The 18694-nt window shown below is 39.3% G+C and overlaps 1 protein-coding gene across 1 annotated transcript; it reads right to left on the bottom strand.

The window, feature by feature from the left end:
* Positions 1-13058: 13058 nt before the first annotated feature.
* On the bottom strand, positions 13059-13994 carry LOC110289027 (olfactory receptor 1468-like). The gene has a single exon (XM_021155237.2). The coding sequence runs from the start codon at positions 13992-13994 to the stop codon at positions 13059-13061; it is 936 nt and encodes a 311-aa protein (XP_021010896.2).
* Between the last annotated feature and the right edge of the window lie 4700 nt (positions 13995-18694).

The following is an 18694-nucleotide window of genomic DNA, read 5'->3' as shown; positions in this document are numbered from 1 at the left end:
ACAAAGGTGCAGTCTCAGGCAATCTTACGAAAATCTTGCAGGGTCCCACAGAACCATTTTCAGACTTTGTAGCATGCCTCCTTGAAGCAGCTGCTAGAATTTTTGGAGACCCAGATACAGCTATGCCTTTGGTGAAGCAGCTAGTATATAAGCAATGTACTAAAGAATGCAGAGCAGCCATTACACCCTATAAACATAAAGGTTTAGAAGTATGGATGAAGGTTTGCAGAGAACTAGGGGGCCCATTAACCAATGCAGGCCTAACGGCAGTGGTAGTGCAGTTGGACAAGTTTAGCAATGATGCTTGTTATAAGTGTGGCTAAAGAGGACATTTTAGAAGAAACTGCCCTGAAAATGAAAAACGGGCCGCATTAGATAAACGTAGACAGCCAGGCTTATGCCATAAATGTAGGAAGGGAAAACATTGGGCTAATGAATGCAGATCTACAAAGGATATAGAAGGCCGACCATTACAAGCAGGATATGGTGGCACCAGACCAAAAAATGGACAGTGGGGCCCACATCCCCAGGGTCCTCAAATATATGGGGCTCTTCAGAAAGACCAGAACAAACCTTGGCTGTCTCTTCATCATCCGAGAGACCACAGAGAGCCACTAATGGCTCCAGAGGATTGGACCTCCACTCCACCACCAGACTCGTATTAACCCCACAGATGGGGGTGCAGCCCATAGATACAGATTTTAAAGGCTCCCTTCCCAAAAATATTGTAGGACTATTGCTTGGCCACTCATCTCCTGCTTTAAAAGGATTACAAATTACCCCTGGAGTGATTGATCCAGATTATAAGGGGGTTGTGAAAATCTTAGTGGCCTCCCCTAGTGGCATTTCAGCTATCTCCCCAGGAGATAGAATTGCTCAATTATTACTGTTGCCAAGTTTGCATAAATATTTTCCAGCAAATAATAAAATAAGAGGAGAGAGTGGACTAGGTTCTACAGGTTCTCTGTTTACTTTCTTATCAATGGAATTAGGAGATCGCCCCTAATTAACTTTGTTAACTTTGTTAACTTTGGAGGTTGAAGGACGATCCTTTTTGGGGTCGTTAGACACAGGTGCAGATTGCAGCATCATCTCCACTCATGATTGTCCACCAAAATGGCCTTCACAAACCTCATTTCAAAGCCTCCGTGGTCTAGGTTATGAGACTGCTCCCCTTATAAGTGCTAAGGAATGGACTTGGAAAAATGAGGAAGGTAGGTCAGGGAAATATTTTCCTTATATTGTGGATATTCCTGTGACCCTATGGGGTAGGGATGTCTTAACCAAAATGGATCTTAGACTAACTAATGAGTATTGCCCACAATCCTGAGAAATTATGTCTAGTATGGACTACCAGGAAAAGGGTTAGGAAAGTCATTACAAGGCATGACTATACCAGTGCCTGCAAAGTTCAAACAAGATAAAAAGGGATTGGGTTTTTCCTAGGGGCCATTGAGGGTGGTATACCCATTACTTGGAAAACAGAGGAGCCTGTATGGATTCCTCAGTGGCCTCTTTCCTCTGAAAAATTAGTAGCTGCCAGAGATTTAGTAGAGGAACAGTTGAAATTAGGACATATTCAGCCTTCCCAGCTTTTTGGGCCTTTTTGGAGGGCAGTAATGACAGGCCCTTGTTTGTAAGCACACCATAGAATCAGTAATAGTGTCAAGCCTCGAGGCCTTCCTTTGAGCTGGGTCTCAATTTGGGCCTGCCACTGGACCTCCTTTCCTTCAGGCCCTTCTCCATTTTTGTTTCTGAAGTTTCTTTAGATAGGAACAATTCTGGGCCAGAGTTTTTGACTGTAGGATGGCATCCCCAGACTTCAACGTGATGTCCTATCTTTCTATTGAAGGTGAACTCTACAAGTTCTCTTGTTTTTAACAACTGAATAGTATTCCATTGTGTAAATGAACCACATTTTCTTTATCTGCTATTTTCAGCTGAGGAACATCTAGGTTGTTTCCAGCTTTTGGCTTTTACATATAAAGCTGCAATCAACATATTTGAATATTAAAAGCTTCAAGGAATAAAGGCCAAGTAACATATAAAGGCAGACCTATTGGAATTATACTAGACTTCTCAACAAAGACTTTAAAAGTCTAACAGATCATAGATACCAGCTTAGACTTCTATACACAGCAAAAGTTTCTCTCAACATAGATGGAGAAAACAAAATATCCCATGACAAAACTAAATTTAAACACTATATTTCCACCAATCTAGCCCTACAGAGGATAATAGAAGAAAAACGCTAACAAATTGTACTTTCTTATTATTTTGAAGATCTCACTGATTTATTTGGATATCCAAGCTCTTTTCTTCTGTATGAATGCTATTTTCTTCTATTTCAGTAAAAAGTATAAGCAAATTTTGCTTACACATGACTCCTGAACAATTTTCTACCCAATGATAACTTGGCCAAGGCAAAATAAAGAAAGAAATTAAAGTCTTTTCGGAATTTAATGAAAATAAGACACATCATATCAAAACTTAGGGGACACAATGAAAGCAGTGATAAGAGGAAAACACATAGCTCTAAGTGCCTCCAAAAAGAAACTGGAGAGATCATATACTACCAGCCTGACAGCACATCTGAAAGCTCTAGAACAAAAAAAGCAAATAGATCCAAGAGGAGAAGATGGCAGGAAATAATCAAACTCAGGGCTAAAAGCAACCAAATAGAAACAAAAATAACTATACAGAGAATCAACAATACTAGGAACTGGTTCTTTGAGAAAATCAACAAGATAGATAAACCATTAGCCAGACTAACCAGAGGGCACAGAGACAGTATCCAAATTAATAAAATCAGAAATGAGAAGGGAGCCATAACAGCGAAATATATCTTAAAATAATTATTCTGTTTGGCAAATATTAACAGTTGAAAATATTGGAATCATATTCTATAAAAATCATGGAAATATTGATAATTTTTCTCACTGTGCTTGAAATTAGCAGTTTCTTAATGTTTAACTTCAAACAGTTTTTGCTATTTTGAAATTTTTAAAATATTGTTACTGATAAAATAGTTTCTCTCCTAGAAACACTGATAATCTTTTTTAAGTAAACTGATTGTTAGACAATGTACACAGATATATAATGTGTTTTAAATATTCTCTCACTATGTCAGGTGGTATCATATAAGGGCTTTTGAATGTATTTCTTAATGATTCATTTTAATATTTTTTCCTCTTTTACTAGTAAATGCTTAACACTCAAAGAATATTTTGTAGGTTTTGAAACAATTTGGTATTAAACATTAGATATAGGATCTTTAGTTATGTATAGTATGAAATATTCATTAATATTTTTAGGGTAAGAAAGGGTATGAATATAAAAGCTGAACAAATCTTTTATGTATTATTTGATTCTCAAAATACTCAATATTATCAGGGCGGTGGTGGCGAATGCCTTTCATCCCAGCACTTGGGAGGCAGAGGCAGGTGGATTTCTGAGTTTAAGGCCAGAGTGAGTTCCAAGACAGCCAGGAATACACAGAGAAACCCTGTCTCAAAAAACAAAAACAAAAAAAAAACCCCTCAATATTATTAATATGTTTGATGTATAAAACATTTAAGTAAAAAAAAAATTAAGAAAGAAAAAAGAAAGATCTGGGTTTGTGTGCCAGCACCTAACAAGGACACCTGAGGAAATAAGGGGCCAGGGTTATTTCATGCCATAGTGAGGCAGAGAATTTAAAAAAGTAAAGAAAAATTCTTTTTTTCTACAGAAATGGGACAAAATAAGGGAATTGCTCTGTGACCACAATCATGCTCATTAATTGCCCCTCTGTGTGAGATGGAAAATCAGTAAACTTCTCATTCTTTTTTTTTTAATTTTTAATATTTTTATTACATATTTTCCTCAATTACATTTCCAATGCTATCCCAAAAGTCCCCTATAGCGCCCCCCCACTTCCCTACCCACCCATTCCCATTCTTTTGGCCCTGGCATTCCCCTATATTGGGGCATATAAAGTTTGCAAGTCCAATGGGCCTCTCTTTCCATTGATGGCCGACTAGGTCATCTTTCGATACATATGCAGCTAGAGACAAGAGCTCCGGGGTTCTGGTTAGTACATCATGTTGTTCCAACAATAGGGTTGCAGATCCCTTTAGCTCCTTGGATACTATCTCTAGCTTCTCCATTGGGAGCCCTGTGATACATCCAATAGCTGACTGTGAACATCCACTCCTGTGTTTGCTAGGCCCCGGCATAGTCTCACAAGAGACAGCTATATTTGGGTCCTTTCAGCAAAATCTTGCTAGTGTATGCAATGGTGTCAGCGTTTAGAAGCTGATTATGGGATGGATCCCTGGATACGGCAGTCTCTAAATGGTCCATACTTTCATCACAGCTACGAAATTTGTCTCTGTAACTCCTTCCCTGGGTGTTTTGTTCCCAATTCTAAGAAGGTGCACAGTGTCCACACTTTGGTCTTCATTCTTCTTGAGTTTCATGCGTTTAGCAAATTGTATCTTATATCTTGGGTATCCTAAGTTTTGGGCTAATATCCACTTATCAGTGAATACATATTGTGTGAGTTCTTTTGTGATTGTGTTACTTCACTCAAGATGATGCCCTCCAGGTCCATCCATTTGGCTAGGAATTTCATAAATTCATTCTTTTTAATAGCTGAGTAGTACTCCATTGTGTAAATGTACCATAATTTCTGTATCCATTCCTCTGTTGAGGGACATCTGGGTTATTTCCAGCTTCTGACTATTATAAATAAGGCTGCTATGAACATAGTGGAGCATGTGTCCTTCTTACCGGTTGGGACATCTTCTGGATATATGCCCAGGAGAGGTATTGCTGGATCCTCCGGTAGTACTATGTCCAATTTTCTGAGGAACCACCAGACTGATTTCCAGAGTGGTTGTACAAGCTTGCAATCCCACCAACAATGGAGGAGTGTTCCTCTTTCTCCACATCCTCGGCAGCATCTGCTGTCACCTGAATTTTTGATCTTAGCCATTCTGACTGGTGTGAGGTGGAATCTCAGGGTTGTTTTGATTTGCATTTCCCTGATGATTAAGGATGTTGAACATTTTTTCAGGTGCTTCTCTGCCATTCGGTATTGCTCAGGTGAGAATTCTTTGTTCAGTTCTGAGCCCCATTTTTTAATGGGGTTATTTGACTTTCTGGAGTCCACCTTCTTGAGTTCTTTATATATATTGGATATTAGTCCCTTATCTGATTTAGGATAGGTGAAGATCCTTTCCCAATCTGTTGGTGGTTTTTTTGTCTTATTGATGGTGTCTTTAGCCTTGCAGAAGCTTTGTAGTTTCATGAGGTCCCACTTGTTAATTCTCCATCTTACAGCACAAGCCATTACTGTTCTATTCAGGAATTTTTCCCCTGTGCCCATATCTTCAAGGCTTTTCCCCACTTTCTCCTCTATAAGTTTCAGTGTCTCTGGTTTTATGTGAAGTTCCTTGATCCACTTAGACTTGACCTTAGTACAAGGAGATAGGAATGGATCGATTCGCATTCTTCTACATGTTAACAACCAGTTGTGCCAGCACCATTTGTTGAAAATGCTGTCTTTCTTCCACTGGATGTTTTTAGCTCCCTTGTCGAAGATCAAGTGACCGTAGGTGTGTGGGTTCATTTCTGGGTCTTCAATTCTATTCCATTGGTCTATTTGTCTGTCACTATACCAGTACCATGCAGTTTTTATCACAATTGCTCTGTAGTAGAGCTTTAGGTCCAGCATGGTGATTCCACCAGAGGTTCTTTTATCCTTGAGAAGAGTTTTTGCTATCCTAGGTTTTTTGTTATTCCAGATGAATTTGCAGATTGCTCTTTCTAATTCGTTGAAGAATTGATTTGGAATTTTGATGGGGATTGCATTGAATCTGTAGATTGCTTTTGGCAAGATAGCTATTTTTACAATGTTGATCCTGCCAATCCATGAGCATGGGAGATCTTTCCATCTTCTGAGATCTTCTTTAATTTCTTTCTTCAGAGACTTGAAGTTTTTATTATACAGATCTTTCACTTCCTTAGTTAGATTCACGCCAAGATATTTTATATTATTTGTGACTATTGAGAAGGGTGTTGTTTCCCTAATTTCTTTCTCAGCCTGTTTATTCTTTGTGTAGAGAAAGGCCATTGATTTGTTTGAGTTAATTTTATATCCAGCTACTTCACCGAAGCTGTTTATCAGGCTTAGGAGTTCTCTGGTGGAATTTTTAGGGTCACTTATATATACTATCATATCATCTGCAAAGAGTGATATTTTGACTTCATCTTTTCCAATTTGTATCCCTTTGATCTCCTTTGTTGTCGAATTGCTCTGGCTAGGACTTCAAGTACATTGTTGAATAGGTATGGAGAAAGTGGACAGCCTTGTCTAGTCCCTGATTTTAGAGGGATTGCTTCAAGCTTCTGACCATTTAGTTTGATGTTGGCTACTGGTTTGCTGTAGATTGCTTTTATCATGTTTAGGTATGGGCCTTGAATTCCTGATCTTTCCAAGACTTTTATCATGAATGGGTGTTGGATCTTGTCAAATGCTTTTTCCGCATCTAACGAGATGACCATGTGGTTTTTGTCTTTGAGTTTGTTTATATACTGGATTACATTGATGGATTTCCGTATATTGAACCATCCCTGCATCCCTGGGATGAAACCTACTTGGTCAGGATGGATGATTGTTTTGATGTGTTCTTGGATTCGGTTAGCAAGAACTTTATTGAGGATTTTTGCATCAATATTCATAAGGGATATTGGTCTGAAGTTTTCTATCTTTGTTGGGTCTTTTTGTGGTTTAGGTATCAGAGTAATTGTGGCTTCATAGAATGAGTTGGGTAGAGTACCTTCTGTTTCTATTTTGTGGAATAGTTTGTGAAGAACTGGGATTAGATCTTCTTTGAAGGTCTGATAGAACTCTGCACTAAACCCATCTGGTCCTGGGCTTTTTTTGGTTGGGAGACTATTAATGACTGCTTCTATTTCTTTGGGGGATATAGGGCTGTTTAGATCATTAACCTGATCTTGATATAACTTTGGTACCTGGTATCTGTCTAGGAACTTCTCCATTTCATCCAGGTTCTCCAGTTTTGTTGAGTATAGCCTTTGGTAGAAGGATCTGATGGTGTTTTGGATGTCTTCAGGATCTGTTGTTATGTCTCCTTTTTCATTTCTGATTTTGTTAATTAGGATGCTTTCCCTGTGCCCTCTAGTGAGTCTGGCTAAGGGTTTATCTATCTTGTTGATTTTCTCAAAGAACCAGCTCCTTGATTGGTTGATTCTTTGAATAGCTTTTCTTGTTTCCACTTGGTTGATTTCGCCCCTGAGTTTGATTATTTCCTGCCGTCTACTCCTCTTGGGTGAATTTGCTTCCTTTTGTTCTAGTGCTTTTAGGTATGTTGTCAAGCTGCTAATGTGTGCTCTCTCTAGTTTCCTTTTGGAGGCACTCAGAGCTATGAGTTTTCCTCTTAGAAATGCTTTCATTGCGTCCCATAAGTTTGGGTATGTTGTGGCTTCATTTTCATTGAACTCTAAAAAGTCCTTAATTTCTTTCTTTATTCCTTCCTTGGCCAAGGTATCATTGAGAAGAGTGTTGTTCAGTTTCCACGTGAAGGTTGGCTTTCTATTGTTTATTTTGTTATTGAAGATCAGCCTTAGTCCATGGTGATCTGATAGGATGCATGGGACAATTTCAATATTTTTGTATTTGTTGAGGCCTGTTTTGTGACCAATTATGTGGTCAATTTTGGAGAAGGTACCATGAGGTGCTGAGAAGAAGGTATATCCTTTTGTTTTAGGATAGAATGTTCTGTAGATATCTGCCAGATCCATTTGATTCATAATTTCTCTTAGTTTCTCTGTGTCCCTGTTTTGTTTCTGTTTCCATGATCTGTCCATTGGTGAAAGTGGTGTGTTGAAGTCTCCCACTATTATTGTATGAGGTGCAATGTGTGCTTTGAGATTTACTAAAGTTTCTTTAATGAATGTGGCTGCCTTTGTATTTGGAGCATAGATATTCAGGATTGATAGTTCCTCTTGGAGGATTTTACCTTTGATGAGTATGAAGTGTCCCTCCCTGTCTTTTTTAATGACTTTGGGTTGGAAGTCAATCTTATCAGATATTAGAATGGCTACTCCAGCTTGTTTCTTCATACCATTTGCTTGGAAAATTGTTTTCCAGCCTTTCATTCTGAGGTAGTGTCTATCTTTTTCTCTGAGATGAGTTTCCTGTAAGCAGCAAAATGTTGGTTCTTGTTTGTGTAGCCAGTTTGTTAGTCTATGTCTTTTTATTGGGGAGTTGATTCCATTGATATTAAGAGATATTAAGGAAAAGTAATTGTTGTTTCCTGTTATTTTTGTTGTTAAAGTTGGCATTCTGTTCTTGTGGCTGTCTTCTTTTAGGTTTGTTGAGGGATTACCTTCTTGTTGTTTCTAGGGCGTGGTTCCTGTCCTAGTACTGGTTTTTTTCTGTTATTATCCTTTGAAGGGCTGGATTCATGGAGAGATAATGTGTGAATTTGGTTTTGTCGTGGAATACTTTGGTTTCTCTATCTATGTTAATTGAGAGTTTGGCTGGGTATAGTAGCCTGGGCTGGATTTTGTGTTCTTTTAGTGTCTGTATAACATCCATCCAGGATTTTCTGGCTTTCATAGTCTCTGGTGAAAAATCTGGTGTAATTCTGATAGGCTTGCCTTTATATGTTACTTGGCCTTTTTCTCTTACTGCTTTTAGTATTCTATCTTTATTTAGAGCATTTGTTGTTCTGATTATTATGTGTCGGGAGGTATTTCTTTTCTGGTCCAGTCTGTTTGGAGTTCTGTAGGCTTCTTGCATGTTCATGGGCATCTCTTTCTTTAGATTTGGGAAGTTTTCTTCTATAATTTTGTTGAAGATGTTTGCTGGTCCTTTGAGTTGAAAATCTTCATTCTCATCCACTCCTATTATCCGTAGGTTTGGTCTTCTCATTGTGTCCTGTATTTCTTGGATGTTTTGAGTTAGGATCTTTTTGCATTTTACATTTTCCTTGATTGTTGTGCCGATGTTCTCTATGGAGTCTTCTGCACCTGAGATTCTCTCTTCCATCTCTTGTATTCTGTTGCTGATGCTCGTATCTATGGTTCCAGATTTCTTTCCTAGGGTTTCTATCTCCAGTGTTGCCTCATTTTGAGTTTTCTTTATTGTGTCTACTTCCCTTTTTAGGTCTAGTATGGTTTTGTTCATTTCCATCATCTGTTTGGATGTGTTTTCCTGTTTTTCATTAAGGACTTCTACCTGTTTGATTAGGTTATCCTGTTTTTCTTTAATGATTTGTAACTCTTTAGCAGTGTTCTCCTGCAGTTCTTTAAGGGATTTTTGTGCTTCCTCTTTACTGTCTTCTACCTGTTTACCAGTGTTCCTTAGTATTTCTTTAAGTGTGTTATTAAAGTTTTTCTTGAAGTCCTCTACCATCATCAGGAGATATGCTTTTAGATCCGTGTCTAGCTTTTCCGGTGTGTTGGGGTGCCCTGGACTGGGCGAAGTGGGAGTGCTGGGTTCTGATAATGGTGAGTGGTCTTGGTTTCTGTTAGTAAGATTATTACGTTTACCTTTCGCCATCTGGAAATCTCTGGGGTTAGTTGTTGTAGTTGTCACTGTTTAAAGATTGGAGCAGACTCTGTGTTCCACTCACCAGCAGTCTCAAAATCCTGTGGCAGGGGTCGTGGGTAGCTGGCGGTACCCCGGTGCTGGTCCAGCCGGAAGAGGCCTGTGGTCCTACTCAGGCGGGTTTTCTGCTTCCCTAACTAATGCAGTCTCAGGTCCCGCGCACAATTGGATTGGAGCAGAAGCTGTGTTCCACTCTCCAGAAGTCTTAAGATCCTGTGGTGGGTGTTGTGGGTAGCTGGCGAGTGTCAGCCGGCCCTGCGCCCTTGCTACCCCGGTGCTTTTCTGACCAGAAGAGGCTTGTGGCCCTACGTAGGAAGGATTTCTGCCTCCCCAACCAAAGCAGTCTCAGGTCCCGCATGATTGGACTGGAGCAGAAGCTGTGTTCCACTCACCAGCAGTCTCAAAATCCTGTGGCGGGGGTCTTGGGTAGCTGGCAGGTGTCAGCCGACCCTGCGCTCTAGCTACCCTCGTGCTGATCCGGCCGGATGAGGCCTGTGGCCCTACTCAGGCCGGTTTCTGCTTCCCTAACTAATGCAGTCTCAGGTCCCGCGCGCAATTGGATTGGACGAACTTCTCATTCTTTAGTCTGTGAAACAGAAGCTTCTCTACCTCCTTGAGATTGTCATAAGAGTAAAATAAAGCCACCCACTAGAAACATGTTTTATAAAGTAAAATATGAACATACATTAGACTTTACAAGATTTTAGCTTTTTTTCTTTTCCCTTTGCTCTTAGAGAAGTAAATTGAATTGCCCCGTTTATCAATCAATTCCAATTTAAGACAAAAATTATACAAATGACAATTGTACAAAATGATTCTAACTAATTTGTTCAGTGTAAAGACTTGTCAGCAAAGATAACATGGGTATATGGGGAGAATGTGGGGGAGTTGAGGGAAAATATTGTCAAATTTAGTGTTTGTATATCAGTTGAAAATTTTAGAAGGAAGCAGGGTAGTGAAGATGTTTCATTGCTATCCAGTGTCATGAATCCATTGCTTAAACTATTTTAACTGTTCTATCAGTGAACACAGAAATTAGGGTAAAATGATAAATGTTTGCAGTGACCTAACGTGAATGGAGACCATATTAGACAATACCTGGAAATGCCTTAGTCAATATGCACTTCCAGGATTGTTTATGTGAGATAAGGAGGAAGTTGTAGCCAGATATAAAAGACATCCTTTCCTACTTTGGCTATTCTTCTAAACCTCCTCTATTGCATGTATTGAACAGTTAGGTACCATGTTCTTTCATGTAGCTCCTATGACGATGGATAATATCTGATATAAAATATTTGCCTCAATACATTTATAACCATTCCAAATGCTACCATTACAAAGGATTTTTTTATTGCACGTAACTCTTACAAGGACCTTCTTTATGTCTTTGTTCCTCAGAGTGTAGATGAAATGACCTCATGCCCTATACTGGCTAGATAGCCAGGATCCAGAGAATGAATAGAGAAGAGACCTAGAGTAGAACCAAACATTACTGGAGAAAAGTAATTGAAATGACTCCTAATGATATTATTCTGTACACATATGTTAGAGTCTTGTACAGATATTATCAGATAGAATTCTTCTGGCACCAGATTGAGCAGATGCAGAGACCCACAGCCAAGCATTATGCATAAAGACAGTATAAATTGAAGTATTCCACTGTGTCCCTCTCCTCAGAGATGGGGAAACCCTATGGAAGAGGGGGAGGAAAGACTGTAGGAGTCAAAGGGGTTGGAGGATACCAGGAGATCATGGTCCCACCAAATTAACTAAACAATTGCTCACAGGGATCCCAAAGCCTGACAAGGCAAGCAGGGGTGTAGGGCAATGGGCTATGCACAGACAGCCTGGTCTCCATCCAGTCTTAGGTCTCCAGCTTAGGTCTTGAACCCCGGTGAAACCCGGTGGGTATTAATTTCCACCTACATGGGATGGAAGGCTCTCAATCATGTCTCCTGGATCCCTGGCTCTTGTCGAAATTACTGCCCCACAGTCGCCACAGGGGAGCTCTGTAGCTATCAGTCATGCAGACAATGTCCCAAGCTTCTGACATTCTGGCTAGACTGTCTGTGCATAGTCCATTGCTCCACATAGAGGTGCTGCAGGGATCTCTACCAGGTCCTCTGCCTATATGTTAGGGCTGTTAACTTGGTGTTTTTGTGGGACTACAAGCAGTGTTTTCAGGTTTATTTCTGAATGTTTTGCCTGATCTTAAGAGTCTATTCCTCCTGATTGTTTTCTTGGCAATCCTTGACAGGAGGGCTTCCACCTTTTCTTATTGTACCTTGTTTTGTGGTATTTAGTTCTTCTCTCTTGGACGCCAGATATTTTCAGAAGAGGAAAGAGACAGGGAGTTAAATTTGGGGAAGGGGGGGTAGGAGGAACTAAAAGGAGTGGAGGGAGAAGAAACTGTGGCTGGCATGTATTGAAAGAGAGAAGATTCTATTTTCTATAACAATAAAAAGAATGTAAGGAATAGAATCTAATAAAACATTCGTTCTTCCCTTATGATTTTCTAGAATCACTTATTCAAGGCTTAGGATGGCATCAGTGAGTCACCAAGGTCCCTTTCACTGACTGAACTACTTTGTAAAACTTCCTTTTGCAAATGGGATCATTATTTTTTTCACTTTTTAATTGGATATTTTATTTATTTACATTTCAAATGTTTCCCCGTTTCCCGATTTTCCCTCTGAAACTCTATCCCATCCCCCTCCTCCTGCTTCTATGAGGGTGTACCCCTACCTACTATCCACTCCCGCCTCCATGCCCTCGCATTCCCCTATACTGGGGCATCCAGCCGTCAAGGGACCAAGGGGCTCTTCTCACATTGATGCCTGACAAGTCCATCCTCTGCTACTTATGCGGCTGGAGCCATGGGTTCCTCCATGTGTACTCCTTGGTTGGTGGTTTAGTCCCTGGAAGCTCTGGAAGGGGGTCTGGTTGGTTGATATTGTTGTTCTTCCTATGGGTTGCAACTCTCTTCAGCTCCTTCAGTCCATTCTCTAAGTCCTTCACTGGGGACTCTGTGATCAGTTCAATGGTTGGCTGCAAGCATCCACCTCTGTATATGTCAGGCTCTGTCTGGCAAAACCTCTCAGGAGACAGCTATATCAGGCTCCTATCAGCATGGCATCTTCTTACTTCTTGGCATCCACAGTAATGGGTGTGTTTGGTGACTATTTGGGATGTATCCCCAAGTGGGGCATTCTCTGAATGGCCTTTCCTTCAGTCTCTGCTCCACACTGTGTCTCTATAATTTGCTCCTGTGAGTATTTTGTTTCCCCTTCTAAGAAGGACTGAAGTACCCACACTTTGCAAATGGGATTATTATGTATTATGTTCTTATATGTGGGTCCCTTTTGAAGGATACATTTTGTAATATTAAAATATCAATGTATTCATTAAAATTTAAGTAAAAATCCCAGGGTTGCCATTATAATGATATTTTCTTTATAAGGACTCTTACAAGGGCCTCTTTTATATCTCTGTTCCTCAGGCTGTAGATGAAAGGGTTCAGCATGGGAGTTACCACTGTGTACATCATGGTAATGGAAGCCTTCTTCACTGAAAAGTTATTAGCTGATGGACATAAGTAGAGACCAATAATTGTCCCATAGAACAGTGAGACCACAGACAGGTGTGAGCCACAGGTGGAGAAGACCTTTTGGATGGCCCGAGTAGATGAAACCTTTAGAATAGAGAAGACAATTTGTATATAGGACACAACAATGAGTAAGAATGGGATGATCATAAGGGGCCCTCCTAAGAAAAATATCATTAGTTCATTAATATGAATGTCAGAGCAGGCCAACTTGAGCAGTGCAGATATGTCACAGAAGAAGTGAGGGATCACATTGTCCTCACAGAATGACAATCTAGCCAAGAGTAGAGTGTGCAACATGGAATACAGCATACTAATCACCCAGGACAGCAGCACCAGAAACACACAGAGCTTGGGGCTCATGATGCTGGTGTAGTGAAGGGGAAGGCAGATGGCCACATAGCGGTCATAGGCCATGACCACAAGGAGGAAGATTTCCAGGCCTCCGAAAAGATTGGAAAAGTACATTTGTGTCAGGCAACCTGCATAGGGGATGGATGTGTCCTGGCTCTGCATGTTCAGCAGCAACTTGGGCATTGTAACAGAGGAAAAGCAGAGATCAGAGAAGGACAAGTTGCTGAGAAACAAGTACATGGGTGTGTGGAGATGGGAGTCCAGTCGAATGAGGATGATGATGATGAGGTTCCCCAGGATGGTGGTGAGGTACATGGCCAGGAACAGGGCATAGAACAGGTGCTGGTACTCTGGCAGGATGGGCAGGCCCAGGAGAATGAACTGGGTGATGACAGTTTTGTTATTCATTATCATTCTTCCTCTCCAGTATCCTAATGGGAAAATGTCAGTTCCTTTAAATAAAAAATAAATCAATATATATCTAGGGTATATATTCTACAACAATGGATCTGACCATCTTCCTAGAAATTATAATTTTAAAACTCCAAATGTCTGTACTCATTAAAATTATTAATGATTATTCTTAACTTCTCTTTAACAGATTTCTGTTTCCAATCCTTTTCTAAATGCCACTAAGCACTTCTATTGAGAGAAAAAAAATGACTAATTCTTTCCTCTCTGGCCTTCTGCTCAATTGTTGTTTGTAATTTGCTCTATGAGATTTTATATTTTGATATTCTTGATGAATCTGAATAAACTTTGTCAACACAATTTAATATAAAATAGAAGAAAATCTCACATACTCCAATCTGTTATATTACAATTTGAAAATCAGTCCTGTATGTCCCTGTAACACAGATTTCTTCTTCACCATTGACTAATCATCTTCCTTCCATTGCATGTATGACAGGCATCAAGCTCAAAGTCCCAAGTGAAATTAATGCTGTCAATTTTTATTTCCCAATGCATCCCTTGTTCTTCTACCATTCCAGTCTCCCATAGAACCACAAAGCCAATGAGATTTTCATCAGAAATTTGTGATTTTAGATCCATTCATTTTTTCCCTTAACTTGAACTGCTGTTGCATATTTTACAAAGTCTCTTCTCCATTATCCTCCTATTTCATCCTTTCTTCTCTGTGAGAGTTTATCAATTTATCAGGACCACATCTTGTCTTTACTGGAATACAGAAGCAGACTCAGTTCATGTCTGTGTTCTCCCGTCTCTTGAACCTTCTTTTCTCCTTCAACAAGCTTCATTTATTCTGTGGCATTTTTGTTTTCTTTTTTAATTATTAAATTAATAACATTAAAAGATATACCTGTTAGTATTGACATTTTTAGGTTCTTAAAATAATTTATAATAGTTAAATGCCTCTTAAATGCATTACATGATATCTTCTGAAGCTAAAAGTAGTATGCACTCAACCAGTTTTTAAAATCTATTTGGAACATTAAACAAGATAGAAGTAGAAAAAAACTCTTATGAAGTCCTTTATGAAAGGAAATTATGACAAGTTCCTGATTAAACAGAAACCATTGCATCTCCAAGTGAGTATATGCAGCGTAACTGTGGCTTCATAGAATGAATTGGGAAGTGTCCCTTCTGTTTCTATTTCATGTTATGGATTGATTGGTATTAAGTCTTCGTTGAAGGTGTGATAGAATTCTGCACTAAAGCCATCTGGTCCTGGGCTTATATTTTTTGATTTGGAGCTTATTAATGACTGCTTCTATTTCTTTAGGGGATATAGGACTGTTTAGACAGTTTATCTGATCCCGATTTAACTTTGGCACTTGGTACCTCTCTAGAAAATTGTCCATTTCATCCAGATTTTACAGTTTTGTTGAATATAGGCTTTTGTAGTAGGAACTGATAATTTTTTGAGTTTTCTCAGTTTCTGTTGCTATATTTCCCTTTTCATTTCTGATTTTGTCAATTTGGATACTGTCTCTGTGCCCTCTGATTAGTCTGGGTTCTCTCTGTTTTTGATTTTCTCAAAGAACCAGCTCCTAGTTTGGTTGATTCTTTCTATCATTCTTTTTGTTTATACTTGGTTGATTTCAGCCCTGAGTTTGATTATTTCCTGCTGTCTACTCCTCTTGGGTGTATTTGCTTTTTTTTTTGTTATAGAGCTTTCAGGTATGCTGTTAAGCTGGTAGTGTAAGCTCTCTCCAGTTTCTTTTTGGAGGCACTCCGAACTATGAGTTTTCCTTCTACCTCTGCTTTCATTGTGTCCCATGTTTGGGCGTGTTGTGCCTTTACTTTCATTAAATTCTGAAAGGTCTTTAAATACTTTCTTTTTTTCTTCTTTGACCAAGTTAACATTGAGCAGAGTGTCGTTAACTTCCATGTGTACTTTCCCTTGTTTTTGTTGTTATTTGAGAACATTCTTAGTCCATGGTGATCTGATAGAGTGCATGGGACTATTGAAATCTTCTTATATCTGTTGAGGCCGGTTTTGTGACCAATTATATTGTGAATTTTGGAGAAGGTACCCCGAGGTGCTGAGAAGACGGTATATGCTTTTGTTTTAGGATAAAATGTTCTATAAATATCTGTTATATCGATTTGGTTCATAGTGTCACTGTGTCTCTATTTAGTTTCTGTTTCCATGATCTGTCCATTGCTGAGAATGGGGAGTTGAAGTCTCCCACTATTATTGTGTGGGGTGCAATGTGTGCTTTGAGCTTTGGAAAAGTTTCTTTTATGAATGTGAGTGCCTTTTCATTTGGAGCATAGATGTCCAGAATTGAGAGTTTATTCTGATAGATATTTTCCCTCTGACCAGTATAAAGTATTCACCCTTATCTTTTTTGATAGCTTTTGGTTAAAAGTTGATTTCATTAGATAATAGAATGGCTACTCCAGCTTGTTCCTTGGGACCCTTTGCTTGGAAATTTGTTTCCCAGCCTTTTACTCTGAGGTAGTGTCTGCCTTTGTCACTGAGGTGGGTTTCCTGTATTCAGCAAAATACTGTGTCCTGTTTACATATCCAGTCTGTTAGTCTATGTCTTTTTATTGAGGAATTGAGTCCATTGTTGTTAAGAGATATTAAGGAATAGTGATTGTTGCTTCCTGTTATTTTTGTTGTTAAAGGTGGAATTATGTTTGTGTGGCTATCTTCTTTGGGATTTGTTGAAAGATTACTTTCAAGCTTTTTCTAGGGTATAGTTCCCTCCTTGTGTTGGCATTTTCCATCTATTATCCTTTTTAGGGCTTGATTTATGGGAAGATATTTTGTAAATTTGGTTTTGTCATAGAATATCTTGTTTTCTCCATCTATGTCAATTGAGAGTTTTGCTGGATATAGTAGCCTGGGCTGGCATTTGTGTTCTTTTAGGGTCTGTATGACATCTGCCCAGGGTCTTCTGGCTTTCATAGTCTCTGGTGAGAAATCTGGTGTAATTCTGATAGGATAGCTTTTATATGTTACTTGACTTCTATCCCTTAAGGCCTTTAATATTCTTTCTTTGTTTTGTGCATTTTGTGTTTTAGTTATTATGTGACAGGAGGAATTTCTTTTCTGGTCCAATCTATGTGGAGTTCTGTGGGCTTCTTGTATGTTTATGGGGATGTCTTTCTTTAGGGGAGGGAAATTTTCTTCTATAATTTTGTTGAAGATGTTTAGTGGCCCTTTAAGTTGGCAATCTTCACTCTCTTCTTTACCTATTATTCTTAGGTTTGATCTTTTCATTATGTCCTTGAATTTCTAGATGTTTTGGGTAAAGGTTCTTCTTTCCATTTTTTTGATCCTGGAAGGTTTTGCTTAATTTTTCCACCTGTTTGGTTGTGTTTTCCTGTAATTCTTTAAGGGATTTTTCTTTTGTGTGTTTCCTCTTTAAGGGGTTCTAGTTGTTTACCTGTGTTCTCCTGTATTTCTTTTCCTTCCTTCCTTCCTTCCTTCCTTCCTTCCTTCCTTCCTTCCTTCCTTCCTTCCTTCCTTCCTTCCTTCCTTTTTTTTTTTTCTTTTTGGTTTTTTGAGACAGGGTTTCTCAGTATAGCCCTGGCTGTCCTGGAACTCACTTTGTAGACCAGGCTGGCCTCGAACTCAGAAATCTGCCTGCCTCTGACTCCCAAGTGCTGGGATTAAAGGCGTGTGCCACCATGCCTGGTCTTATTTTCTTATTTTTTTCTTTTTCTTTTTCTTTTTTCTCTTTTCTTTCTTTCTTTCTTTCTTTCTTTCTTTCTTTCTTTCTTTCTTTCTTTCTTATTTTCTCCTGTATATCTTTAAGGAATTTATTTATGTACCTCTTTATGTCCTCTATCATCATCATGAGAAGTGATTTTAAATCATAGTCTTTCTTTTCTGGCGTGTTGGGATATCCAACATTTTCTGTGGTGGGAGAACTGGGTTCTGATGATGCCCAGTTGCCTTGGTTTCTGTTGCTTATGTTCTTACCTTTGCCTCTTGCCATCTGGTTATCTCTGTTGTGAGCTGGTCTTGCTGTCTCTGACTGTGACTTGTCCCTCCTGCAAGCCTGTGTGTCAGTACTCCTGGGCGACCACTTTACTCCTGGAGGAATTTGGGTATGGATAACTCTGGCATAGAGTCAGCTCTGGGGTATATAGAGAAAGTGGAAGGATCCTGTCCCTGACTTTTCCTTGGTTCCTATATCCTGATGGATCTGGGCAGGACCCTCTTGGGTCAGGAATTTGACCAGAAGTGGTGGTCATACCTGTGCTCACAGGCTTGTCAGCACTCCTGAGAGATCAGCTCTCTCACAGTAGTACTTGGGTATGGAGCATTGTGGCACAGAGTCAGCTCTAGGTGCAGACAGAAATCAGAAGGATCCTTGCTTTCTTGGCATTCTAACATAGGAGTTCCTTCACATCTTTTCTGATTTATTCTTCAGATTACCACTCTTACTTTGAGGATAAGAACAAAGCTCCTATCTGGGACACAAATTCTCTTTTGTTATCTCACAGGTGTCAGTGGTACATCCCATACAGTACCACATGCTTTCCTCTCATTATTCAATTCTGGGTCAATCTCTTCACAATCCTCATTTTAGAATTTTTGGTTCTCATGCTTCTCACTTCCTCCCCTTCCCTTCCATATCATTTCATTCATCCTCACTCATATGTAACAGTTATTGCTTATCACATACACA

The sequence above is a fragment of the Mus caroli genome, unplaced genomic scaffold (assembly GCF_978045245.1).
Source record: "Mus caroli unplaced genomic scaffold, Mus_caroli_1 scaffold_13, whole genome shotgun sequence".
NCBI classification, from domain to species: Eukaryota; Metazoa; Chordata; class Mammalia; order Rodentia; family Muridae; genus Mus; species Mus caroli.
Note: the sequence above shows the minus strand (reverse complement) of the source record. Positions and strands in the feature narration are given on the sequence as shown.